This window comes from Hippocampus bargibanti, linkage group LG04 (assembly GCF_051943395.1).
Source record: "Hippocampus bargibanti isolate YZ-2025 linkage group LG04, ASM5194339v1, whole genome shotgun sequence".
Taxonomy (NCBI): domain Eukaryota; kingdom Metazoa; phylum Chordata; class Actinopteri; order Syngnathiformes; family Syngnathidae; genus Hippocampus; species Hippocampus bargibanti.
The window spans coordinates 23872708-23900481 of NC_142737.1; the positions used below are offsets into that span (position 1 = coordinate 23872708).

Below are 27774 nucleotides of genomic sequence, written 5' to 3' on the forward strand. Positions count from 1 at the left end.
ATAAAACGTCGACTTGTGAATAGCATCAGACATCATCGTCAAACTTTAATTGATGCTCAAGTGGTCATGCCGAATTTTTGAGTTAGAATTTTTTTTTTTATTGTGGCGTACTAAACATTACTGTTAACGTTTTATTGAGTAAATTGTTTGCAATGAGAAAATCACCAATGCATCCATGGACTTAAAGGACAACCGGCATCACTTTTTTGTTTCTTAACTGACATCAGAAAAACATTTTATAGCATCTAAAATACCCACAACACGCAGTATGATATTTTTAGTCAAATGCAAAACACCAATAAAAATGACTTAAAGTGTCCAAAATCTGCAAAAAAAAAATGAACCAGGAAGTGGCCAGTTTCAGAAGGTCCCGCCCCCTTGTTCGTCACGTCACCCCAAGACGTCTTGCCTTGCTGGAGAATCAAAACAATGGCTTCAGATTCGGAGAATATGCTTTCTTGTTACTCATCCAGTTATGAATATGATTCAAATAGTTCTGAAGAAGAAAGCATACATGTTTGCAATCGATTAAATAATTTATTCTGTGTCATTTTGAGGCATCAGGGGTGGGAAATGTCCCACCCAAAAAGGCAGAAAATGGCGACAAAGCCGTGTAAGGAATTAATCAGCCCATTTCCACAGGCTGATTGATTCCTTACATTGAGCTTTGTCGCCCTCTTCTGCCTCCTTTTGGTCCTACATGAAGTTTTCAGACCAAAGTACACCAAAATGCATTGACGTGATGGAAGGATCTACAATGTGTCGTTTTTTTCGGTCAGGGGCGTTCCTTCAGTGACGTAGGATGAGGACTCGTCACCAACTCAAAAACAACACTTCCGGAATATTCAGCACGAGTCTTAAAAAATATAGCTATATGCGGTGGAATCTTTGTAAAATACGCTCAGTAGAAGTCATTTGAAGACATTTTACAAATTATGGACACAACTTGTCCGGAGAACGTCGGTTGTCCTTTAAATGCCCCACGTTCATGATATATCATTGTGTCATGAACCTTTTGTATTTGCCATAAATCTGACCTCAAAGCCAAAAACATTTTGTGAATGGTGTATTTTACCTGATCTATGAACAATCTGGCCCATTTACCCACATTACAAAAAAAGGCCGCGCACAAACAAGTATGTCCCCCCTCAGTCCATTGCCAGAGACCATTTTAGAAGATTTGACCTATAGAAAAGTCACAGTGCGATGTGGGCAATATCCTCCCGTTCACCTGAGACTATTTTTAAGTGTTCAGGCTCAGACACCTTTCAATCCATGCTTATTTCTCCGACCAGACCTTGGACACACTTTCCACATGTGAACTAAGAATTAGTGAAGCACAAGGGAGTATCCGCCCCTGTGAGTATTTGTACTTGAGTAATAAAATCCCCCGATTTTAAAATTTCACTTTCTACAGTTCACGGATATTCAATCTTAATTGGTAGTGATGGCTGTTCTGTGCTGTCATAGTGATATGACTATTTAGTGATATCCTATTTCATAGCTTAATAATGTGCATTACCTTAAAAATGTGTTTAATCCAAAATATACCATGTCTCGTACACCATAAATTCTCTGAGGCTCTTTCTGCCCGCATCACTACATCAGTGACTTTCCAGAAATATTAATTAAAGATATCCGAAGACATGTTTGTTTCAAGGTTCCAATCTGCATCCTTTTGATGCTTCTGTATAGTACATGCTCAGCTGCTGTCATTTTCAGGAGGTTGGGTAAAATAAGCTAGTAATTAAAAAAATCCCCAACATTATTATCCATTACAGCTGTTGGCTTCCTCCAATTTAGTTGGTGGCTGTTTAAGCGCTTTATATTTGAGTGGAAGTCAAAAGATGTTTTGAGCTTTAGGTTTGTCTGTTTGATTAGATCATCCATACATTCATATTGTTATTTTTTCATTCAATTATTATTCAATAATTATGAAGAAGCCTGACAGCAGTTGGTAGGAACGAGCAGCCGTACCTCTCCTTCTTGCGGCATGGGTGTAACAGTCTCTGGCTAAAGGAGCTACCCAGTGCTGTCAGGGTGGGCAGGAGAGGGTGGTAGGGGCTATCCATTATAGCTTTTAGTTTAGCAAGTGTCCGTCTGTTGCATACCTCCTCCAGAGAGCGAGCAGCCCAGGACAGAACTGGCCCTCTTGACCAGGCGCTCCAGTCTTTTTCTGTCCCAGCTGGTGATGCTGCCTGACCAGCAGACAATTCCATAGTGGATGGCTGAAGCAACCACAGAGTCATAGAAAGTTTTCAAGAGTGACCCCTGAACCCCAAAAGACCTTAGTTTCCAGAGTAGGAAGAGGCGACTCTGTGCCTTTTTGATTCGGGCATCTGTGTTGGTAGTCCAGTCCAGTTTATTGTTGAGTACATCACCCAGTTACTTGTAGGAGGTCACACTCTCTATGTCCATACCCTGGATGTTGAACAGTGCAGGTGAGGACGGTTTCCTGCAGAAATCCAAAACCAACTCCTTGTGACTTTTTAATTGAAGTCTGTGACAAATGAGTGGGAAAAACGCATTTCATTAAATGACAAGTTTTTACCTTGATAATTCAGTAGCATACTTTTTGCAACCACCTCCCCAAAAAAATCAGTTCAATTTCAAAATGTATCCTGTAAAACATAATTGTAATGCACTGTCAGCTAATGATGACCAGGGATAATATTGCTTTGCTAGTTTTTATGAACATGTGGCCAAATTGCACAGGACTACCAACATAGAAACTATTACAGATTTCCAAATCTCCTGCACCCAAATTAGTCCTGAAAAAGCCCCAGACAAAGACCAGTAATTAGTAACTGTGTGTTGATATGTTAGCACTTTTTTGTGCAAATTTGTCACCACTTACGAATCCATTACCTGAATCGAATTAAGATGCATCGATTCTCAGCTAAAAAAAAACCCAAAGTGTTTGTGTAGTGTCAATCAACATATTTTCAAGTGATTAGACAAGTTAGACTGCATTCCCGATTTCCCATAAAATACACTTTCACATTGATCAATTGATCACATTGATCATTAGCAATGATTGGAAATTAAACTCTGACGGCCACACGCATGCATGGTTTGCTATGTACTGTACTTTTACTCAGTGAGACATCCTCACCGAGGAGGGATCACTTTGAATCCCTCAATCAGTTTGGTTCATAATGCAGCTGGATTATTTGTTTCAGTGAGGTCTTGCCACCTTCGGGGTTCTATTAGGACCTTCTCCAAACGTTGCCTTGAGACGGCATCTTTTCACAAAACTAGATCCATATGGAGTTTGTGCGTGACCTTGTGTGGGCGAAAAGTGCGAGAAAGCGTCGTGAGGTGCTTTCCTCCCCCGCAAGTTCATAAACTGGGGCCACCTGGAAAGTGTCTACTTGCTCAACATGTGGGAATCATTTAGACGTGCAGCCTCTCCCTCTACTGTTTTTCACCAAGGAACTGGCACTTGCACTCAGACGTTGGCCTCTCAAGGTGACTAAACCAAGAAGAAAAAATAAACTGTCAGAAGAAAAACACAGACAGAGACTCTAATCAAAAGGGTACATTGGATTAGTCTTTTTAAAATGCCATTAGCAGGTATTGCTAACCAAACGTCCCTTATTTTTTTATTGTAGTTTGTTTTGTGTGTGTGTGTGTGGTACTTTAATCACAAAGTAAAATGTTTCAGACCAATCTGGCTATTTCTCTATGTATGTATGTTTACATACATACTTAAAAACACAGTAGGCCATATTAATGAGCCCCCCCATATATTTTAGTTGAGTTTTGAAAATCCAATCCAATACAAAAGGACCGTGACAGCTTAGCTCCAAGCATCATTGAGATTGACAACCCCTTACACCTTGTATCAAGTGTACATGGGTCGAACATTCTTTATTTTAAAATGAAAATGCTTATCGAAGTGTATACCATTATAGAAAGCTGAATCACAAAACTGCTGTTATACCCTTTAATGAAAGGGCCCAAAAATATTTTGTTGAGGGTCATCAAAAAGTATAAAAAAAAGAAAGTCGTTAAGATTGATTGGAAAACTGTCCCTGTTTTTATGTTACTGTTGTGTTTATTATTTCGCTTCATGTTGACTATTATGTGAAGTGCTTTGTTCCAGCGGAAGCGGTTGTGAAAGCGCTATACAAACAAAATGGGTCCTCTGTAAGGGACTAGACAACGCATGACATTTGAAAGTGTGCCCTATGATACAAAACATACTGTATATCCATCGCTATTTATATTGTTTCTATAACAGGAACCAACTTTCTGTTGACAGATGGTCTCACCCTCTTTTTTTTCTCATTACCTGTAATATACACGGCACACAAGAGCATTATTATCTATTATAACTGTGCCAATTTATTGAAATAAACATCATTATGAACATCTTTGTGTCGTGGCTTCTTATGCATTCTTTGCAAATCTTCTCCAATTGTGTCTTACTGTGATGCCATCGACAGTATTTTGACCTTACCTTTTTGTCACATGCAAAAAATTGCAAAGTATATTGTCCCGAAATGTTTGAATGTCTGACTCCTTTGCAATAAATGTCTGTACTTTTTAAACAAGTGTTTACACACGCTATCTTTTCGTCAATGGATGCTACAGATACGTGTTTGCTTTCAACATTTAGCTTGTAGTCGACGTGCACATTCCACCGTGATGTCCCTGATCCACTGGTGAAAAGACACTTTGATCCTCTCCTCTTTCATCTGAAACTGCTTCTTGTACAGAAAGTACTTAAGAATGAATGACTCTCTGTGTCGTGTCTTTGTGTTGTCATGTTAGTTGTTATTTAGATTTTTTTTTTTCTTTTGACTTCAAGATGGCGCCGCGAGAGTGGTTGCCTTTCCAGCAGCTCCTGTATTTTGTTTTTCTACTTTCATTCCTTTCATAACTTTGCTGCTGTGAAACTCATTAGAGGCTTTGGAGATCAGCTGAACACAATGATACTGCCACGTTCCAGCCTGCCTGGACACGCTTCTTTGGATTGGATTGGATTTGCCTTTATTAGTCTCGCAGTGGAGACATTTACATTTCACAGCAGCAAAATTATGAAATAAATGAAAGTAGAAAAGCAAAATACAGGAGCTGCTGGAAAGGCAGCCACTCTCGCGGCGCCGTCTTGAAGTATACAAAACAGACAACATCTAAACAGAAGTTGTTGGTCACAAGGAACTAGGGGAAAAAAGTTAGTTATGTGATGGATGCAGACTTAAAAGTCAAATTCTTTTTTGTTCCCCAAATTAAAAATACTGTATCTGGAGTAGATACAGTCTAGTGACCCTAATTGAACCAGTAGACTTCTTTACTGGGATTAGTATTTTACTGGTCTCCATTTTTTATATCCATGATGCAACAGATAGAACTGACATTTTTACATACGCCATGAGCATGATATATTTTCCCATGACTTAGTATCATGCTGAGAATTCGCCTGTGTAAGCTCTCAGTCGTACAGGAGTGGTCCATCATTGAAAAGGTTTCTTCAGCCGTCATCTGTACTTCTTTGGAGGTGTCGGACGTTTCGCTTCTCATCCAAGAGGCTTTGTCAGCGAACTAAAATTTTGCTGATAGCTCTGGCCTCTTGGATGAGAAGCAAAACGTCCAAAAATCTTCAAAGAAGTACAGATGACGGCTGAAGAAACCTTTTCATCCGTGCTAGGAATTGTGAATGTCAAACAACATGATGTATCGATTAGTATTACACAGCCCTGCACTTATTTTCCAATCTGAACCTGCAGGAATCTGTCTTCCCCTCACTTGAGTCTGCCGACATCGCAGCATGTTCTTCCATAGATTTGAGTTAAACGAGACGGTGCGCAAAAGCATGCAAGGAAGAAATTTCACATTATGTCAGTCTCTGCGTCTGGTTGTGTTGTAAACCTGTGGCATGCATTTGGTTTCCTCTCAGAAAATCTCAACATTTGCATTGTTTTCCCATGTTCTGCTCATACTCCTCTGACACACGCCTGTGGGTTTAGTCTGCCTTGCATAATTTAGCCCACTTTGTGATAAGATTGAGGGTGCTTATCTGCCAATGCTCCTAAGTACATCCCTCCTCACACTAATGTGATGCATGCCAGGAATCAAGATGCTCACCCTGTGAATGTGTGCATGATGTTATGTGTGCATCTATGCATTTAGAGTTGTCAGTTGGTTCTCCACGGTAGAGACTCAAGTGTTTGTGGGTTGGCTAAAATTGATGAGATCTAGAAATCAGAGGATTATCAATGTGTTCAAGGTTGAGTTAAGTTCGTCTCGTAAGCAGCGACAGCTTTAAAGGACAACCGACGGCTCCGCACAAGTTGTGTCCATAATTTGTAAAATGGCTTCAAATGACTTCTACTGAGCATATTTTAATAAGATTCCACCGCATATAGCTATATTTTACATTTTAAGACTCGCTCTGAATATTCAGGAAGTCTTGTTTTTGAGTTAGTGACGAGTCCGTACGTGATGTCATGAAAGGACCGCCCCCTGACCGTAAAAAAGACGCATTGTAGCGTCCTTCCATCACGTCAATGTATTTTGCTGTACATGTTTGGTCTGAGAACCGTGTTGCACCCAAAAGCCGCCAGAAGAGGGAGTCCAAGCTCCATATAAGGAATTTATCAGCCTGTGGAAGCGGAGGTGGCCACTGGAGGTCGCCATTTTGTGCCTCTTTTCTGATGATCAATTGTTGTCCCAATGTTGCCTCAAAATGGCATGGAATAAATTCTTTACTCGATTGCAAACATGTATTCTTTCCTCTTCAGAACTATTTGAATCATATTCATAACTGGATGTGTAACAAGATAGCATATTCTCCGAATCTGAAGCCATTGTTTGAATTCTCCAGCAATGCAAGAACATCTTGGCGTGACATCACGAACTGGGGGCGGGACTTTCTGAAAATGCCCAATTCGCAGCTCATTTTTTTGCAGATTTTGGACACTTTAAGTCATTTTTATTGGTGTTTTGCATTTGACTAAAATATCATACTGCGTGTTTTTTGTATTTTAGATGCCATCAAACGTTTTTCTGATGTCAGTTATAAAACAAAAAAGTGACGTTGGTTGTCCTTTAAGCGAGAGATTTATAATTTTCAAATCTAATGTTTCGAATCATTTCAGATTCCCATGTAAATTGGCCAGCAAACTGCTGCACCCCAAATGTCTTTGATCTGCTACTCGTGAACTGACGTGAACTGTTGTAGCTGGTATAGCTGAACACACCCCTGCCCTGTGGTGCGCATCCTTTCCAGATGAACGTCATTTATACACTGTAGCAACTTGAGACAATGTGGGGCATTGCCGTGTTGGACTTTAATATCTTTTGTAATGGGATTTAAAAGTCTTAAAAAGTCCTTAAAAAGTGCTTTAAGTTGCACAACCCGCAGTTGCAAAAGTCAGCCTGTGTCCGAAAAGACAAATAAAATATACCACAATGGGAAGTTCAATCTATGATTCTCCCATGCCAAATAAACTGATTTGAAGACCGGTGACGTACTGGTGACAGTCTAGAAACTTCACCTGTCTCTGTGAAGCTCTAAAAAACATAATTGCCAAGGGTGGTGTTGGCTGTCAGCAACATAGCTTTCTCCAAGTTGAGTCAAGACCCAAAGTGTTGACTACTGAATTGCTCAAATGTCACATCTTACCTAGCACGGAACAATTGCAAAATGTCAACTCACCACTCGCGGTAATGTAAGTTGGCTTGTTGTTATCATTGTTGTTGTGTCTGTGGGAGGCAGAATAAAGACCAACCTGAGATGGTGGGGGTGCCAAGAATGTGACAGCAGCTGCATACACTTCCAAGTGGCACGGGTTGAGCTGTGGTGGCAGCTGGAAAATGGAGGTCATGTATATCCAGCCCCTTCTCTGCTATTCTAAATCTGCTATTCTTTTCCATGCATTTTCACCGGTCAACCTCACACACTGCCCCGCAGGTCAATGAGAAGTGATGTTTTTATAACAATTTTGCATGTAGATTCTGATTTTGATTGCGGCCCTCAAGGCTGATAGTCAGGGGTAATCCCGGTTATATCGATACTATTTCTATGCACGCACAGAGAAAATTACATGCAAACAGGGTCGGATATATCGATAGTCCCGGTTATATCGATATTTTTTCGGACTCCCTTGGATATCGATATAACGAGACTTTACTGTGTATATATATATATATATATATATATATATATCATTTTCCGTACCGCTTATTCCTCATTAGGGTCGCGGGGGTTGCTGGAGCTTATCTCAGCTGTCTTCGGGCACAAGGTGGGGGACACCCTGAATTGGTTGCCAGCCAATCGCAGGGCACACAAAGACATACAACAGTCACTCTCACACTCACACCTAGGGACAATTTTGGAGTGGTCAATCTGCCTGCCATGCGTGTTTTTGGAGTGTGGGAGGAAACCTGTAAATTCAGACACAGATAGAAATTGAAGCAACTGATTTACATTCTTAAGTCCTGTTGTCATGATGTGTTATGCTGACCCTAGCAAATGTTTGATAATTAAATGTTTAAATCCATACGAGTGCATCCTTTACAGCAGGGGTGTCAAACTCATTTTTTTGCCGTGAGCCACCTTGCAGTTACGGTTTCCTCTCGGGGCTGTTATGAAACCATTGGAATGTTTCATCTCCTCCACATATTACATACAGTATGCACAACAAATTAATGAATAACTGGGTCGGTAGTCAAGTGGTTAGCACGCCGACTTCACAATACAGAGGTTGTGAGTCCAGGACCCAGTCTGGCCTCCTTGTGTGGAGTTTGCATGTTTTCTCCGGGTCCTCTGGTTTCCTCCCACATTCCAAAACCATGGATGCCAGGTTGATTGAACACTCCAAATTGTCCCTAGGCGCGACTGTGAGTGCGGATGGTTGTTTGTGTGCCTTGCGATTGGCTGGCAACGAATTCAAGATGTCGCTTGCAACATTTCAGTTGGGAGTCCAGCACACCTTGCACGACCCTTGTGAGGTTATACTGTGCAGAAAATGGAAATCTATAGATAAATTCAGAGCATTTAATCTCAGGAGAGGAGGCCGCCTCCCCAACCAAGTGTGGCCATTTTGGCCACCTCATTTTCAAATAGGCTCTGGTGGATTTTCCTCTTGAGTTGAACTCGGGGAGAAAAAGGGTAAGTGAAGTTAACCCCTGTAGATAAAAATTGTATATAATTCCTGATGAACAATTCAGTTTACAAAAAGCCTTTCTGAAGGCTGTGTGTTCATATCTTGGGTACTTATCAATATAAGCAAATCTGGCATGAGAGAAACTGTAAGCGGCTCATTTTCTCATTCTCTCCTAAAGTCGGATACACTCATCAAGACAATCGTGCTGTTTTTGTCGTTCTTTTGCCCTTGCTGGCCAAGGATGTCAAAATCTTTTGTCTCATGATAGTCATCTAAGATTGTCCTCGTGTGTGAGGTGTGTTAAGAGTGGAATTGTCCCAATAATATGATCCAAAACTAATAGGGGTCGACTATCTTAAATGAGGGTGTTCAATATTGTCGAGCTAAAATCTTTAAATGTGTGGTACTGTACCTGCCTTTTCCTGAGCTCGTTGACTTTGCAAATTGTGACCTGGAGCAATGTCATTCAAGGAAGCAGTTTGAGTGATGCATAAGAAATGCTCTGGATATGCTCTGTGTGCTGTGATATGAGCAAATCATATTTGCTCATATCATTACATCTCCCTTTCCTGAAGTAAAACTTTTACTTTTAACAAATTTGATGAAAGATGGGGCATTTTGAGGGTGAATTCATTAGTGATTTCTCCAAAACAAATGGATACAATTGAAAATGCAACCTCTTCTTCTTTTCCTTTCGGCTTTTCCCTTCAAGGGGTCGCCACAGCAAATCAGTGTCCTCCAGCTTCAGAGGTTTGATTTGCATGTTTATTTTGGCCATTGAAAATGCAACCTAATCAATCTAATTTACCCGATCAAAACAATCCAAAATGATTTTTTTCAGTGAAAAATAGCTCTTTGCATCCAGATGATGGCTGATTTCATTTGTAGCAGTTTTAACACTGTTTAATCAATTGTTTGGTAATACTGTTCATAATATTACAGCTGTGTTTCATTTTCTGCGCCATGCATAGCAACTTACAAATGTTTCATTGCAAAACAAGAGTTGTGTATTTTCATTTGGTCAGAAATGTGCCACATTTATTTCAAGAAGGATTTGCAAAACCAAGCTTGACATTGCAATGCAATGATCGCGTGTTTAACTGCTTGCAACACAAGCTCTGCCGTACGTTTCCTGATACAGTCATATTTTGCAATGAGTTCATCAGGGTTCTCGTAGAGGAAATTTAAGCTGTCTTTTTTATTTTTACATTTAAAAAAGAGTTGCATTCAAATCTCCTTTTCACAGCCTCGTTAACATAGCTACTGGCAGTTTGTCGAGCCTTTAGCTCTTGTCATCTGTCAAATATAATTACAGACAATGACAGGTCCTCAGCACTTCAATTCCAGGGCAGGAAAGACCAAAAGTCTGTTTTCTTGCGTACTGTTTATGGATCAGACCATTAGAACCCGGAGCTGTTTCCGAAAAAAGTATTTTCTACGGCTGTCCTTATCTGCACTGCATCCAGGCCCTTATAGCTTGATGTGTCTCCACGTTTCGAGTGTGTTTTCCTGCTTTATATTCACTGCTAGTAAGCCAGCAACAAGGGCCGCGATTCAGGCACTTCACTGTTTTCATTTACAATCTGTTCTCCACATTGCCTGACTAAGTGGTGACTGATAATCACTGAGGCCTATTTTTAACTCCCCACCACTCCCTCCATCGTAACTGGAGCACAGCGCTGAGGTCGCTTTGAAATGAATTCCAAAGCGTTTCTTGAAGACAGTTGTCCATCTGTAACTACGTGCATGGTTGTACAATAGCCTTCCCTCGGGCTTCCTAAAACAGTTTGTCATTAATACCTTTGATGATTTTACCGGAAACATTTACAAATCTATCAGCTGGCAGAGGCTCTGGGACGCGCGCCACCCTCGTGAGGATCAAACGTTTCAAATAATGGGTGGATGGATCTTGGCAGTAAAATTTTCTGACTCGCAATCTGCCAGTCTGCGCGTTCAATACCTTTTCTACAGGACAGCAGCATAAGGTGCACCTGCACTATGGTACAATGAAAAAATTTGAGTAAGTCATGAGGAGAGTTGTGTAAAACCAAACAACTGATTATATCTAAACTCTAAAAGGGTGTCTACGGAGTTTAACATTTGGAAATAGGTCAAGTTTGGAAATGTGTTTTCTCTTTGTGCTGTTACAGGCCATTTGGAGTCGGGGTGTCACACTCATTTTTGCCACATTATAGCTACATATTCCGTTGAAGCAGGGGTCCCCAAACCTTTTCCTGTGTGGGCCACATAACTTTTCCCTTCTGTGATCAGTTTGAAAAAGTGTGACGATCGGAGGGGAGCTTAAAAAACTGTTTTCCAGAAAGCCACACATAACCAAATAACCCTTTCCATGTTCTTTACAGTAAAAAGGCAGGAAACAAATAATAACACTATTAATGAAATAAATAATAACTAAATAACCCTCTCTGAGTTCTTCACAGAAAAAAAAATCAGGAAATAAATAACACTATTTATGAAATAAATAATAACTAAATAACTCTGTGTTCTTCAAAGAAAAAAAGCCACGGAACATTAACTTTCTGTTGTGCCATGCACAATCTTAACAGATAAAAGTTCAGCTCAGTTGTCACCGCAGAATCTCTCTGACACATATGAGCAGTCTCTTAAATTTCTTGTGTTCCTTCCTTATAATCCTTTTGTAGGTTCCAGTAGGCTTGTAGACACCACTGTTTGCAGCTCTCTCTCATCAACTTCCCTGTGAAAACCACAAAGGAAGCAGGTTGAGAAAGTGAACTAAGTGATACAGGACCTACACAGCACAATACATTTCACTACCAGTATGGCTGTAAAGATGGATTTTATCCCAGTAGATTTTATTATGATTATATTTGTTCATGCTCAGAATCACTCAATCAAGTCAGAAAAGTGAGCTTACCTATGTATGTCCATCAGTGAGAACTGTGGGTCTGCATCTGGCTGGTGAGAAGTTGAATATCAGGTTCCATTCTAGTTACAGCCAGTCTCAAGCACTGATGCAAATGTTCTTCTGTCAATCTTGATCTCATCGGAGATTTCAGCAGTTTAATGCGAGAAAAGCTTTTCTCGCAGATATACGTGCTGCCAAAAATTGTGGACGTTTTCATTGCGTGTTTTTTGATGTTTGGATATGTGTCGTTTGGGAGGGCGGCATAGAAGTCAATGAGACTGTTGCGCTTGAATGCGTCTTTCAGACCATCACAGTTCTGTAACTCAGGTCCAACTTCTCCATGGTTTGGTACACTTGGTCAAAAATATCCTCTCCCGTTGTAGTCCCTTTGAGACGTGCTCTCATCCAGTGCTAATGAAAAAAAGTCAAATCATTTCGTCTTCTGCTGCAGCTCGGCATATACATTCATCCCGATTTCTTCACCGCGTCTAGTGATTGTACTCGCCGACAGACACGGCATTATATGCATCTTTCTTCTCGGGACAGAACTCCTCCGCGACAGCATCCATACATTTCTTAACAAACTCTCCATCCGTGAAAGGCTTACCGCTGCTTGCTATCAGCTTAGCAACCCGAAAGCTGGCCCGAACGGATGCCTTCTTCAGCTGAGCCTGTCGTACAGATGTATTCTGCTGAGATAGTAGTCCACTTTTCGCTTTGAGAGTTTGTCTGCTCGTATTTGGCCTTGCAAGCTATCGTACTTGTCTTTGTGACGGGATTCATAGTGTCGGCGAAGATTGTATTCTTTGAATACCGCCACCGCCTCTTGACAGATGAGACAAACATCCTTTTCTTTGCATTGAACATAAAAATAATCGTTTGTCCACTGCAGGTTAAATACCCTGTATTCTGACTCAATTTTTCTCTTACCTAACCATTTCGCCATTATTCCGTTCTCTCTTTGAAAGGAAGGTTTACAAGAGAAAACGGGTTCGGGACCAAACTGAACGCCAAACTGAGCGCACCTGAATGTACCACCGGACTCCCCTGCACTTCCTCATATGTCACTTTCTTGTGTCGCGTCGCATTGTGACCGACTCCTTTAGCGTTCTATTGTGAGCAGGCGTGTTTGTTCAAACAACATACATTGATTACATTGATTAAAATAGGAACAGATAAGGATCGAAAACCGACGTTTCACTTGTAAAAGGATTTTTAATTTTTCTGGAGGCCAAATAGGAAAAAAATCTGATAGCATCTCTGGTATTGTTCAGGGGGTCGGGCCAAATGTGCTAACGGGCCGGACCCGCTCCGTTAAAGAGTCGTTATGGCTGTGAAACGACATAAGGAAGTCAAGAATTCTGTTTTTTTTTCAACTGTTGTTTAAGTTACTGTAATAAGGGCTTTGGTCACAAGGAAATGCTTCCAACAGTTCTCATTCATATTACATACGATGACGATTTGAAATAGTGGTCAAAATTTTAGCCAACATCATGGAAATCAACATAGCCCTCCACGTTGTTTGATGTATTGGGCCGTAACTGGGCAACCAGATCTTTAGCTTGACAACTATGGTTTTTGTGTGATCCTGTATGTTTTTTGTGGTGAGAATAAATGTCAAGTTTAGTGTTGCTTTTTTGGGGCTTTACATCAACCAGTTCATACATCATTAAATCTGCTGAGCAATTTGTTTAGAATTTTGCTCCATTTCTCGAACAATGTGAACCAAAATGTGACTTTCAAATCCAGGCATTATTTTTCCTTAACCATTATACCCATATAGCATCAGAACAGACTGACCTAGTCTTATTAGGTGGAGAGGTGACACATATTTTAACACCAGGGTTTCAACTAGGCTTTGTGCTCCTGAAGCAATGTGCACACATGCATACTGATCTCCAAATGTAGGCTGAGGATAGATCAGTCTCAGACAGATGGGCTAAATTAGAGACTGTCAAACAAGAGTGCAAGATGGTGCCCGAGTAGGCAGCCGTCAGCAAGTGCTCTCATGAGCCTTGCATTTTTTGTTGTTTTTGTCTTTTTTTGTGTTTTCTTTTGTCACCTTGTGCTGTTGTGCGTCGTGTGGAATGGATACGGATTGTTTTCCAGCATTTTTGGCCACGACATTCATCAAGGAGGAGACTGTGCTGAGTGGTTGCGCCTTTTCGGCAGCATTAATATGCTAGTACTGTTTTTGAATGGGAGGAATGTTGGTGCCATTCGACTGGCTTTGCTGGACAGCTCTGGGGCCATTGTGGTTTTTTGCGCCTGTATTGGGCAGCATCTTCACAGCCCCGCTTTGTTCAATGGAAAGGTCGGTGCTGTTGGGCAGTCTGCGGCTGGATGGATGCATGGCGTGAGGAGCCTGCGATAAGAAGAAAGGAGCGCCGATGCGGATGTGGAACTGTCGCGGCTTGGAATTGAAGCAGATTTATATGGGACAGGAAATGTGAGACAATCTCTTTTTGTCAATGGATGCTACAGCTGCGTGTTTGCTTTCAACATTTAGCTTCTAGTCGACGTGCATGTTCCACCATGATGTCCCTGATCCACTGGTGAAAAGATGCTTTGATCCTCTCCTCTTTCATCTAGAACTGCTTTATGTAACGAAGAGGGTCCAGAAAGTGCTAAAGAACGAATGACTCTCTGTGTCTTTGTGTTGTGAATTGTCTTTGTGTTGTCATAATATTTTTTTTGTTTTGTTCTTTTGACTTCAAGACGGCGCCGCGAGAGTGGCTGCCTTTCCAGCAGCCCATGTATTTTGTTTTTCTACTTTCATTCCTTTTATCACTTTGCTGCTGTGAAATGTAAATTTCTCCTCTGCGAGACCAATAAAGGCAAATCCAAATCCAATTCAAGTGATTGACATGTCACAGTTTGAAGAATATTATCACAGTGATGTGGATTTAACATTTTTTTCAGTGTTTACAACTAAGGTCTCCCATCTGACGTTGATCTGGTATGTTCATTTTGCGATGACGTAACGGCACACACACGTGCTGTATGAAAACTCGTTTTCATTTAACCAATACCTAAACTTCATTATATAAAAATCATTATGGTATAGTCTAGTAATCGGAGTTTGAGATAAATAAATAATTCCGAACACAACCTTAATCTGTTTTCACAAAGCTGTGAGGCCTCGACCTCCAGCAAACAAATCATTCGATGATGTCAGAGTCAGCTACTGGTGTCATGTGTAATATTCTTATGGAGCTGTGACAATTGCTTTAAACACAACAAGGTAGGAAATGTAAGTCTCTGGTACTAAACTTCACGCCACTCTGTTGAGTAGGTTTTGATGGGCAGCGCGAAAGAGACTGCAATCAACACTTTACCTTGTTTTGCTGGTCCATCCCCCGTCCATGACCTGGAAGTCCTTCTGGCACCGTCCTTTGCCCTATTCATCAAATCATCATCCTCCACCCCTCCCCACCACGTCTCTGTCCTTGCACTTTTAAACCGCTTCCACCCCACCCCACTCTCTGAAAAAAATAAATCTCTGTATGATGCCGTGGGAAGGAGGCTAACAGCAGAGCCAGACCCGTCACCACCAGAGCCCAGCCTTATGGAGGGGCACATTAAATTAATGGGGGTGGGGGCAACAATTCATACCCAACACACAACACTTACATTTTCCATATATTCGCATAGCACTGCCAATCCCGTCTTGAATGGCACTCTTTGCGGCAACCGCAAGCAAGTATTATCATATAGAAAGTCTCTCTCACACCAGCTACCTTCATGTCCTCTTTGATCACATCCATACACCTCCTCTTCGGTCTTCCTCTCGGTCTCCTTCCTGGCAGTTCAATGCTCAGCATCCTTCTCCCGATATAGTCACTCTCTCCCCTCTGGACATGTCCAAACCATCTCAGTCTGGCCTCTCTGACTTTCTCGCCAAAGCCTCTAATATGAGTTGGCCCTCTAATGTACTCATTCCTGATCCTATCCAACCTGGTCACTCCCAAAGAAAACCTCAACATCTTCAGCTCTGCTACCTCCAGCTCTGCTTGATGTCTTTTCTTCAGTGGCACTGTCTCCAGTCCATACATCATGGCTGGTCTCACCACTGTTTTATACACTTTTCCTTTCATCCTCGCTGAAACCCTTCTATCACACATCACACCTGACATTTTTCTCCAGCCGCTCCAGCCTGCCTGGACACGCTTCTTCACCTCTTTCCCACACTCTCCATTGCTCTGGACGGTTGACCCTAAGTACTTAAACTCCTCCACCTTCTTTATCTCTTCTCCCTGTAGCATCACTCTTGCACTTGGATCCCTCTCATTCACACACGTATATTCCGTCTTGCTGCGACTGATCTTCATTCCTCTCCTTTCCAGGGCATATCTCCACATCTCTCGTTTCTCCGCCACCTGTTCCCCGTTCTCGCTACAGATCACAATGTCATCTGCAAACATCATGGTCCAAGGAGATTCTTGTCTAACATCGTCTGTCAGCCTGTCCATCACCAAAGCAAATAAGAAGGGGCTCAGAGCTGACCCCTGGTGGAGTCCCACCTCCACCTTGAATTCCTCCGTCACACCGACAGCACACCTAACAACTGTCTTACAGTCATGATACATGTCTTGCACCGCTCTGACATACTTTCCTGTCACTCCAGACTTCCTCATGCAATACCACAGCTCTTCTCTGGGCACCCTGTCGTACGAGGTGTTTTATTGAAGATGGATATATTTGGTGCATGCAGTTTCCAGGTCCAACTTCAACAAGTATGTTTGCACATAAGGAACTACCAACAATTAAACTACATTCTGTGGCCAAACATGCAGTTTGCAATGAGCAATAATAATTTGGAAAATAATACACTTTCTTATTGTTGTAACATTGATTTTGTAATTTTATTTGTCTTTTAACTTCAAGTATGCACGGGCAATCCAGGGTTTAAACCCCCGACAGGCTCATGCTCAACAATCACTCTAAACAAGATAAGCATTAGAAAAGGTGTGTGTGTGTGCATTGAGTAACTGAGCCATCAAACCTGGATTTCCTGAGTCCCGGATCCGTTCGCTGAACTCAATCAGCCCAGTGTGTGAATGTGTGCCCTTTCATACTCTGTAACACTGAAGCACTCTTAAAGCTCCGCACCTCTTGATTGCTCTCGAGTGGTCAGCAGATTTTACATCGTCTGCATGGACAGTCAGTATATTAGCATTATTGAACTCTTCCATTGTGTCACAGGGCATAAATCAATGTGTTCACTGCAGCTACTGTTGAAGTTGGCGTGCATCATGAACTGGTCATCTACCTCATTTGGGTTTGGTGTGAAGGGGTCTTTGCCGACCTTAGCAACACCTCCTGTGATGTGGTCTAAAAGTAATTCGTTGGCATGCAAGTGCCCGAATGTGTGTCAGTTAAATATTGCTGAATGACAGTTTAGCTGTCCGACTGAAATAGAACAAGGTCCACTTACATTTAGCGGATATAAATATTTCACCATCTTCAGTGGACTCTGTCTTTGTTCTTTGCAGCTGCAACAAGATGGAGCTGTAATGAAATAATGATTGATAACTCCTTATGACTATTATTATTTTAATTTTGCTTGTGATTCAAGATACATTCATTTGACTCTTTAGGCTCACTGGTTCACACTGGAAAGAAACTATATTGTATTTTTTTCCTGAATGTTAGTTATGATGTGATTTTGTACTGGCTCAAATCTAACCCCCCAAAATACATAACTATGTCAGTCCAGTGTTGTTCAACTTTACATCAGCTGCTTGTACAAACAGGACATATTTGTTTGAAAATAGCCGCTATCTGTCCCTGTAAGCAAACAAAAAAGTCAATAAAGAAATGTCTGATACTGATTGCATTGATACACCAACACGAGCCCACCAGGCAGGGGCCATGTCAGTCGCGAATTGCGACAGTTTTATGCGACAGTCAATTCATTTCTGTAATATGAATGTGACTTGTGGTGGCGACTGCCAAGCACAGTTTTGCGAGCTCTGTAAACCATGCCGCTCCGCATGCACACTGTGGAGAGACACCTTTGTTAGATAGTCGGGAATAATTGATCGTTTGATGCTCATATTCTTTTCCTGGTTTGTATTTTACCTTGTAATAACACCTTACTTGAACTCAAAATCTGAATCCGTGTTGCCTTTCAAGTGACATTTTGGAAGAAAGACGTATTTTCTGCGTTGAACTAATGGCAGTTGTTTTGTGTTGTGCAGATGATTTTTTTTCTAGATATATCGATGCAACTCTGTTTTTAGTTTTATTGTGTTTTGTATGTTTTTACATTCTTTTTTTTACCCATGTTTTTCTTCAATGATCGTTAGAGTACGATTCACTAAAGCTGTCACTTCCATGATCCAAGTGCAAATGTGTGCTCTCTTGGAGATAGACAAAGAGCTCATTTGTTTACTTTATTGAATTTCACGTGATTGTTGGAATGTTAGACATAAGACTTGCATGTCTGGGTGTTTTTGATCTCTGCCACCGATCGAGACGTAAGGGGCATTGTGTGGCATGTCAAGAGAAACTGTGCTTGTGCGAAAGCATTCTTGGACACATCTGTACCATAAAAGGCACTTGAGGAGGTTGATAAGGAAGTATGACTGAAAAGAACCCAACTCGAGGGCTAGTATGTTTCATAGGAACTGACAGGGTATTACTTTTATCATTTAAACTTAAGGGGCAATCGCTGCGGCACAACTGCCTGACCTTTTTCATTTTGTTCTGACAGAAAATAGTTTTTAGAAATGACCTTCACTCTTCCAAAGTGACATTTGGCTTTCATCCATGGGACTTCAATATTATGGAGCTTTTCAAATAGTTGAATGAGGAGAAAGATATATAGATGTATAGTTCTATCTGCTATTTTATTATATATCATTTTACTTATGGTTTTATTGTTATGTGCTTTGTTTTATTGTTTTTATTGTAAAGTGTCATTGGGTGTTTTGAAAGGCGCTTGAAATAAAATGTATTATTATTATTATTAAAGAGTTATTCAAAGCAGCTCTACTGGCATTTGTACTTTTTCACCGAAGCTTCAATTGACTTTGCAATGGTTTCTGGTGCTTCTTGATGTTGTCAATCAATTGGGTGTGGATAGATTAGCCAGGTTTAGATGGAGCCAAGTATTATGATTCAAAATTATCCAAATGCCCAAACGGCATGAAATCACACAGCTCCATACAGATTATTATTGTTATTATTTTTGTGTGTGCATGCAGTAACCACAGAAAATTGTAACTAAGACAACATTAAATGAATGGCAAGAGATGATGTAGGTCTGATCCCATAGTTCTATCATCTGCATTAAAAAAAATATTGCAATTGATTGAAAAGCCGAAAGGAAAAGAAGAGGAGAATTGAATGATTTGTGCTGGAACCATTGCCACTGCTGTGAATGTTTGACAGCGGCGCTATTGGTTGATGAGTTACGTTCCAGTGATAATGGGTTGTAATGGGGGAAAAGGAACAACAGATTCAATTTATGTGATGAAGTAGGAGAATGTTTAAAGTCCTTATCTTTTTTGAAATCAGACTACATTAGGACAATTCAATGCAAAGTGGTTCGTAGTCAAACAACGAATTAATGAAAATGTGCCAGCCGGCCTCATCAGTCCTTAAAGACAGTGAATTTCTCCACTGTGAGACTAATATAGGCAAATCCAATTACAAAAATGTACCGGTAAATAAAAATCCAGCAAGGTTTACGGATGAAATTATTTCTCCTCAACTGTTGTGATAGTGCACTTTGTCAGTTTTAAGACCAACTATATCCTTTGGGGTTGAAAATACTATGATACAGTCGTTTAACGTTTACAAGGACATCCAAGTGATTTGAGCTCCATACCCCCCCTCCCCCCTCTCCTTTATTTTATGCCTGACCTCTTTCTTTTTACCTGCTGCTGGCTTGTCATATTTTCCACTGTGGGCTGACCATCCAGCATCGATAGTACCTCCATTCATTCATTGAAGCGATGGAGGGGCGAGCCGGCTGAGCCCTGACATCTGCTTTCCTTCTTTCCCGTCCAATATGCGTGTGTCGGTAAAACATTCAGACGCACGAACCTTCCTGGCGCAAGAGCACCTCGCGTAAGAGGATAATCCAGACTCCCGGCTGGGAGGTTAGGCAGAATGAAAAAGAGACTTGTTGCCTCGTTAAAGACAGTCAGCCTCTCTGTGTCTGCCGCCCCCTGAAAAGAGCCATATTCACTAGAATGTTTAGAGTAACAGTAACGCCTGCATGCTTGTGAGTGTGAAGTGAGGCAGCTGCTGCACTGAGGATGTTTCTGCTTGTGGAACTTAAGCACTCACAGATCAAAATAAGCTCTAAATTTATTGAGATACAAATGTTATGCCACGTATTGGTGATTTGAGGCCTTTGCTTAGCTCTCTCGTTATGATGAATGGTTCAGGATGAAACAAGGGCCAGAGGCTGACACAGGAACAATTAGGACTGCAGACAGATTGAGCCGCATTAAAAGTGCTGAATATTGGCAGTCACTAAGATAAATTGTCCTCCTATTAAGTCTTTTTTTGGCAAGAGATTGTTATTTATAGCCCAGCCTGGTGAGTGCAAACTGATCAAGAATAGTTTGCTTCAAAGGCATCTCATCACGTGACATTTTCTCTCCAGAACACAGAGCCACTTATGAAGAGCCTCACAACACAAATGCACACACACACACATGCAAATTTAACATAGTACATTTTCAGTGTCTGGAGGGAATTGGACAGTCATTGCTACTTCCGGGGGGGGGACATGTAAGTTACGTTTTGCATTTTGTGAAGTGAACTTTATTATCAAGTATGCTGTATGTACAACATAACACAAACTACTTTTTGTTGGCCAACGAAAGATAGTCAGATATGGAACTTTTTTCTCCCTTCCTTGTCAAAGCAGTTTGATTTCTCACACCCATTCTTCTTCTTCTTTTTCTTTTTCTACTTTTTCTTCTTCTTAATTCATTTTCCATACCACTTTATCCTCACTAGGGTTGCAGGGGGTGCTGGAGCCTATCCCAGCTGTCTTCGGGTACTAGGTGGGGGACCTCCTGAAGGCCGGAGCGGGATTTGAACTCATAACCTCTGCACTGTGAAGTCGCCGCACCCACCACCCGACTACCCGGCCGCCTATTATTATTATTATTATCTCATCTCATCTCTCATCTCATTTTCCGTACCGCTTATTCCTCATTAGGGTTGCTGGAGCCTATCTCAGCTGTCTTCGGACATGAGGCGGGGGACACCCTGAATTGGTTGCCAGCCAATCGCAGGGCACACAAAGACATACAACAGTCACTGTCACACTCACACCTAGGGACAATTTGGAGTGGTCAATCTGCCTGCCATGCATGTTTTTGGAGTGTGGGAGGAAACCGGAGGACCCAGAAAAACCCACGTGGGTCCGGGGAGAACATGCAACTCCACACAGGGAGGCCGGACCGGGACGCGAACCGGCGACCTCTGCACTGTGAAGCCGGTGAACCACTCGACTACTGGGCCGCCCTATTATTATTATTATTATTATTATTATTATTTTTTTTTTTTCCTTGCGGCTTTTCCCTTGACGGGGTCGCCACAGCAAATCAGTGTCCTCCATCTTTAGAGGTTTGATCCGCATGTTTGTTTTGGCCAAACTTTTACGTCGGATTCCCTTCCTGCCACAACCCTCTGTATTTATCCAGGCTTGGGACCAGCACAAGAAGACTTATGTCCCTTTGTGGCTACAGAACAAGCAACTTGCTCAGTTAAAGGCTCCCAAACACAAAATGGGCATCGGCACAGCAACATTAAAAAAAAAGCACTATACTCACCATTTGATGACAATGCTCTGATCTTACCGTGAAATGGTATTATTATTATTATTATTATTATTCATGATAATTATGATAATAATATTATATTTATGACTGCCAAACCAAAACTAGTTATTTCATGGCACAATTTTAGGAGCACATGCTACAAATGCCGTCAAAAATAAGTACATTATCGTGCATTGACAAATTGCAATGTTAACTGCTGTCCTTTTCTTTCTACATTTTGCTGTGTAGTGTGTTCATATCCCTCAGGGGATTTTTTTTTTAAGATTCATAGCCAGATCAACCTTGGGGAGGCGTGACACATTGTTTAATAAATTGGCTCACCTTTAGACTGTTGTGTCCCTTCTATAACTGCGTGTTACATGTGCCACACATGCACCCAAAGATGTAATAATAATAATAATAATAATAATAATACATTTCAGTTACAAGCGCCCAAGGACACTTTACAATTAAAAGGACAATAAACACCAGAACAATAAAACCCTAAATAAAATGATAATTAATAAAAGAGCTGATTAAACTAAACTCTGAATATGAAGGAATGTCGCGAGAGGGAGAGAGAATGTCTTTCGAATTCATGTTGCATGCACATTTGACATAAACTCAACTTGCTGATTTACACTACATTTCTTGTTCAGTCCTCACAGCCTTTCCCCTTTTGTTCAAAGGGAGTAATTCAATCATTTAAAGCTTGACTTAGTTTGTACATTATTTTTTAAGAAGAATGTGAACTACCAGCTACAAAAGTATAATTTCTCTGTTACAGGCTAAAATCTAGTTCAGGACTGCAACTAATAAGAGGTACCAAATGGATGGATATATGGGAAAACGCAGAAAATATCGCTATAATAGCACATAAAGCAGCATCAACGCCTGTTAAATCCAGGTCGTGGCCTTGTCTTCTCTTCACGGTGAATTGATCAAGCCAGGCCACAGAAAGTTAACAGCGGATTTTTTTTTTTTTTCGTGAGCTTGGAGCAACATCTAATTCTCAAGCATCTCTGGCCTTTTTATTCTTTTTAAGTGATTCTGGGATGTTGCAACCAGCCCATTGTGGCTTCAACAAAAGCCATAGCACAAAATTCCTATCCAAAAAGGTTGTGAGTGTATTTATGTGAAGACCAGGGTTCTCCGATGAGCCCCAGGGCTCTGTCAAACTTATTCCCACTTTCACAGCATTTGGTCTGCTACATTAGAATTCATAGTACGTGTAGCCACCCCTCAACACACACACACACACACACACACACACACACACACACACACACATTTATAACATGATAGGAGAAGCGTGATTATCCTTGCCGCATCCACCCTAAATATATACACCACTGGTTCTTGGGACATTCTCCAAACAGTGCCCTGGGCTGTTATGTCAGGATGACTGGAGAAACTTGTATGCTACTGGAAATGAGACAAATTAGTTTGTTGACTTGGGAATGTGGTGAGCTGAGTTCAGAGTTTATTTGGGAATTGAAAATCATGACGTGGAGTGCCATTCCCGAATGTTTTCGGGTTTTGGTTTTTCTTGACCTCGGGCATTTTTCCCACATAACTTAGGAATTAAATACAGTGGTACCTCGGTTCTCGAACGCCTCACTGTTCGAACAATTCGGTGTTCGAAGAAAATATTCAAGATATTCTTGCTTCGGCGTTCGAACATCAATCGGTGTTCGAATGCATATACGACGCGTGAGTGCGTACGCGAGAGTGGGGAGCTGAGCGGCGCACGGGTGTATCACTCTCTCCGTGACCAACTGTTGTCGCGTGCGGGCGTGCAACGTTTGCATTGTGTTGCCTGCTTAACACTACGAGGACTCCACTTTCTCAGCGGGTTTTAAAACTCTGAAGTACACTTTTGAGTCAGGGTGTAGTCCGAAGCAAGCTTCTGATTGGCCGCCGGTGCCAAGTATGCAAATTGCCAAACGAACGTTCGAAGACGCGAAAAATTATGACACGTTTGTTAAATCCTCTCGCAAATTGCCAAACGAACGTTCGTTTGGCAATTTGGCATACTCGGCACCGGCAGCCAATCAGAAGCATGCTTCGGACTACACCCTGACTCAAAAGTGTACTTCAGAGTTTTGAAACCCGCGGAGAAAGTGGAGTCAACGTGGCTTGTCGCGATTTGTTACCCGCTTACTACGCCAAAAAGCAAATGGCACACGAGGGTGCAAAATGACGCACTCCCGGAAGATGACATACATTTGCGGGACGCAGGGAAAATACCTCGGACCAGGAAGAGTCCAGGTACGGTGGCGAGTTGAGTCAATCATCATCCGGCATTGGCGAAGTGATTGCGAACCGTATAATTGCCCCGTGTCCGTGATTAGAGAATTGACAGTAGGTGGAGGGCGGCCGGGAAAGGCAGCCCCTCCTCCCCGCCGATATCCCCCCCCCCCCCCCCCCCCCCCCCCCCCCCCCCCCCCCCCCCCCCCCCCCCCCCCCCGCTGTCTACTCGCAAGTGACAGGAGCAAAGAGGTGGTTTCGGTGTTCGAAAAAAATCGCTTTTCAAACAGGGTCCTGGAACGAATTATGTTCGAGAACCGAGGTACCACTGTATTTTTCTGATGAAAGCGCGTCTAACGTTTCTTACACTACATTGAATGTTTGTCTTGTCCTAAAACTCAATATTCTGTGGGTCCTGCAATTTTAGTGAAAATGACAAAAACCCTGGCACTGGAGTTTACACATTTTTGCACATCGTCTGGCAGTGAATGAGTTAACGGCTTCTTCCAATTGCCAAAACTGGCAATTGAGAAAGCACATTTGTCATAAATGCACTCTGTAAATGAAGCAAACATCGTGATGTGGCGATTATAGGAGCTGTACCAACAATTGTTTTCATTGACACTGCCAATGTCAAAACACTTTTTGATTGCTTTGTAGTTGCTGTCCATCAAACTGAGAGTCTTTGTCTTGCTGACCTCGCACCACCTATTGGCCAAAGCTTTCATTGGCCTTTCAATGTGTAACATTAATTTAACTCAGGGATAGGAACCTACAGTATACTCTTCCTTGAGAGTCACAGCCTGTTTATTTTAGAACTCCCGACTGTGACACACCTCATTCGCATGATCATGATAATTTCAGGCTTCTACAGACCTTACTGATGAGTTGATTGCATGACTCTGGAGTGTTGGAGTAAGGAGGACCCTGAAACAAGGCAAGATGAGGTTAGGACTTCCGGGACGAGCGGACGCTGGCGCGCTTTGGCTGCCGCTGCTTTCCCGCGTAATGTTTTTTACCTGTTTTTTACCTTCTTTTAGCCTTTTAAACCTCTTTTTAGCTTTTTTTATGGTTCACGAACCTCTGGAATTACCAGACAGTCACCAAACGAACGTTGGCTATCGATCCATCGCATGATTCCGGTCGCTTATCCGGATCACTGACGAAGCCGCGTTATCATCTCCACCCACCTGTTCCCGCTGTCGAGGGCTACCTGGCCGCTGCCTCCCTCTGTGTGTTGCTGGTGAATATCATGGCGCTTCTCCATCGACCTGTTGGGCGGCTACAGTACTCGGCGGCGGAGCTGCTGAAGTTCCGCTCCCGATGGACGAGCGTGCCACCGGCGATTCTCCGGTTTCCGGAAATCGCTCGTCGCCCTTCACGGAGGTATATCCACCGCGGATCACGTCGAGGCTTTCACCTCGATGGCTCCAAGGATATCACCTCCCTGTGGTCATCCGTCCGCCAGCCGCGCAGAGGGAGTAGCCGCAAGATCGACCACCGTATGTTAGCCGGCCTGGCTAGGTCGGCTAATGCGCCTCGTCGTGGGGACGCCACCAGCGTCAACTTCGGCCTCCTCAACGTCCGCTCGCTTACGGGAAAGGGGTGTCTTATCCAAGACATCCTAATTGACCGTAAGCTTGACTTTTTTTGTATAACTGAGACTTGGCAAACGGCGGGAGACTTCTCCGAGCTCAATGGCGCAACTCCACCAGGCTTTGTTTACATTGCTAAGCCCCGCCTCTCAGGCCGCGGAGGTGGACTTGCGATACTTTACCGCAAGAACTGGAGAATCCTTCAAGTTTCTATCCAGGAAACCCAATCCTTTGAATGTCTTGCGTGTAAAATTTCTGGACCCTCACCCACCATCATAGCCACTTTATACCGTGCACCAAAACCACATTGTGACTTTCTAAAAGAATTCTCTGAGGTCCTCACACACCTCTCCACCCTGTCACCGAATATAATTATTCTCGGAGACTTCAACATCCACATGGACAATTCCACTCTTCCCCTCACTAAAGACTTCACCTCCTCACTCGACAGCCTTGGTCTGCACCAATTCTCGGATTTTCCCACCCACATAAAAGGCCACACCCTGGACCTCATCTGCATGTCTGGCCTTACCCCTAAGAATTGCACAGCTGATGAAATCCCTATAACAGACCATTTCCTGGTTTCATTCAATGTTTCCATCACTCTCTCTCTCCCCAAACCACCCCGTGTCATCACATATCGCAACATCAAGGACATCAACGTTGCCACCCTTGCTGAGATGATTGCCACCCTGACTCTGGACCACAACTCTTCTCCTGATGAACTTGTCTCCCGGTACAACGCGGACCTCACGAACACCCTCAACGCCCTTGCTCCTCTAAAGTCCCGGTCTGTTCAATTTACCCGACCTGCACCCTGGTTCACCCCCCATCTCCGCTCCATCAAGACAAAGACTCGCCAACTTGAAAGACTTTACAGAAAGTCCGGGCTCACTATCCACAAGGACATGTATGCAACTCACCTTACCCTTTATAAGGACTCTATCTCACGCGCAAAATCGCTTTATTACTCTGGACTCATTGATTCAAATTCTGGTAACTCTCGGGCCCTCTTTTCCCTCTATCACAAAATCACACAATCTCCTATCTCTCTCCCCTCACACTTTTATTCCTCTGAGACATGCAACACTCTGCTGATGTTTTTTAGCGAAAAGATCAACAAAATCCATCAGCACCTCGGGTCCTCTGTCCGTCCCCCTTCTCCCAGCCTTTCTACTCCTTCCAAACTTTTTTTCCGCTTTTGCACTCCCACATCCCTCTATAATCTCAGACATTATCACTAAATCCAAGAACTCCTCCTGTCAACTCGATCCCCTCCCCACTATCCTTATCAAGTCCTGCCTACCCTCTCTTCTCCCATTTATTTCTACTATTATTCACTCCTCATTATCAACTGGAATTGTTCCTATCCCACTCAAAACCGCAGCTGTCACTCCAATCTTGAAAAAACCTGGCTCAGACCCTAACGATTTCAATAACCTACGTCCAATTTCCCACCTTCCATTCATCGCCAAAATTCTTGAAAAGACAGTTGTTTCCCAGCTTCACTCACACCTCACTCACAATAACCTCTACGAACAATTCCAGTCTGGTTTCCGCCCCCGCCACAGTACTGAATCGGCTCTCATAAAAATCACGAATGATCTTTTTATGGCAGCCGATGCCGGTTCACTCTCCATCCTCATTCTTCTCGACCTGACCTCAGCTTTTGACACCATTTCCCACCCTATCCTTCTCGACAGACTTTCCACCCTAGGCATCAGCCACACCCCACTCCGCTGGTTTCACTCCTATCTCTCTGATCGCGCACAATTCATCCAAATCAACTCGTTCACCTCACGGTCCTCTCCGGTGTCCTCTGGTGTGCCTCAAGGGTCTGTCCTGGGGCCACTTCTCTTTATTATCTACCTACTTCCTCTTGGCAATATTTTCCGTAAGTTTGGCATTCACTTTCACTGCTTCGCGGATGACACCCAACTCTACCTCTCCAGCAAACCCGACGCTTCTCTTCCACCTTCATCCCTCTCATGTTGCCTCTCAGAAATTAAATCCTGGCTTTCCCATAACTTTCTCAAGCTCAACAGTGAAAAAACTGAACTTCTTCTTGTCGGTACCAAATCCACCCTCCACAAAACTAACAGTTTCTCCCTCACCATTGACAGTTCTACCGTGTC

At 42.5% G+C, this 27774-nt stretch overlaps 2 protein-coding genes across 4 annotated transcripts in view; both read left to right on the forward strand.

Moving 5' to 3' along the window:
• The window catches only part of zdhhc8b (zDHHC palmitoyltransferase 8b), a 58665-nt gene that overhangs the window by 7421 nt on the left and 23470 nt on the right, over window positions 1-27774 (forward strand). Inside the window, exon 1 of one of the 3 annotated variants that reach the window (XM_088994796.1) lies at window positions 21033-21472. The exons of the other annotated variants lie outside the window; for them this stretch is intronic. The gene's annotated coding sequence lies outside the window, so the exon portion shown is untranslated. Of the gene's footprint in view, window positions 1-21032; window positions 21473-27774 lie in introns of those variants that run through there. 3 annotated transcript variants of the gene reach the window in all.
• LOC148899505 (uncharacterized) lies at window positions 25116-26883 on the forward strand. Its single transcript, XM_088993686.1, has 2 exons — window positions 25116-25430; window positions 25513-26883. The coding sequence occupies exons 1-2, from the start codon at window positions 25368-25370 to the stop codon at window positions 26881-26883; spliced, it is 1434 nt and encodes a 477-aa protein (XP_088849812.1). The 5' UTR covers window positions 25116-25367.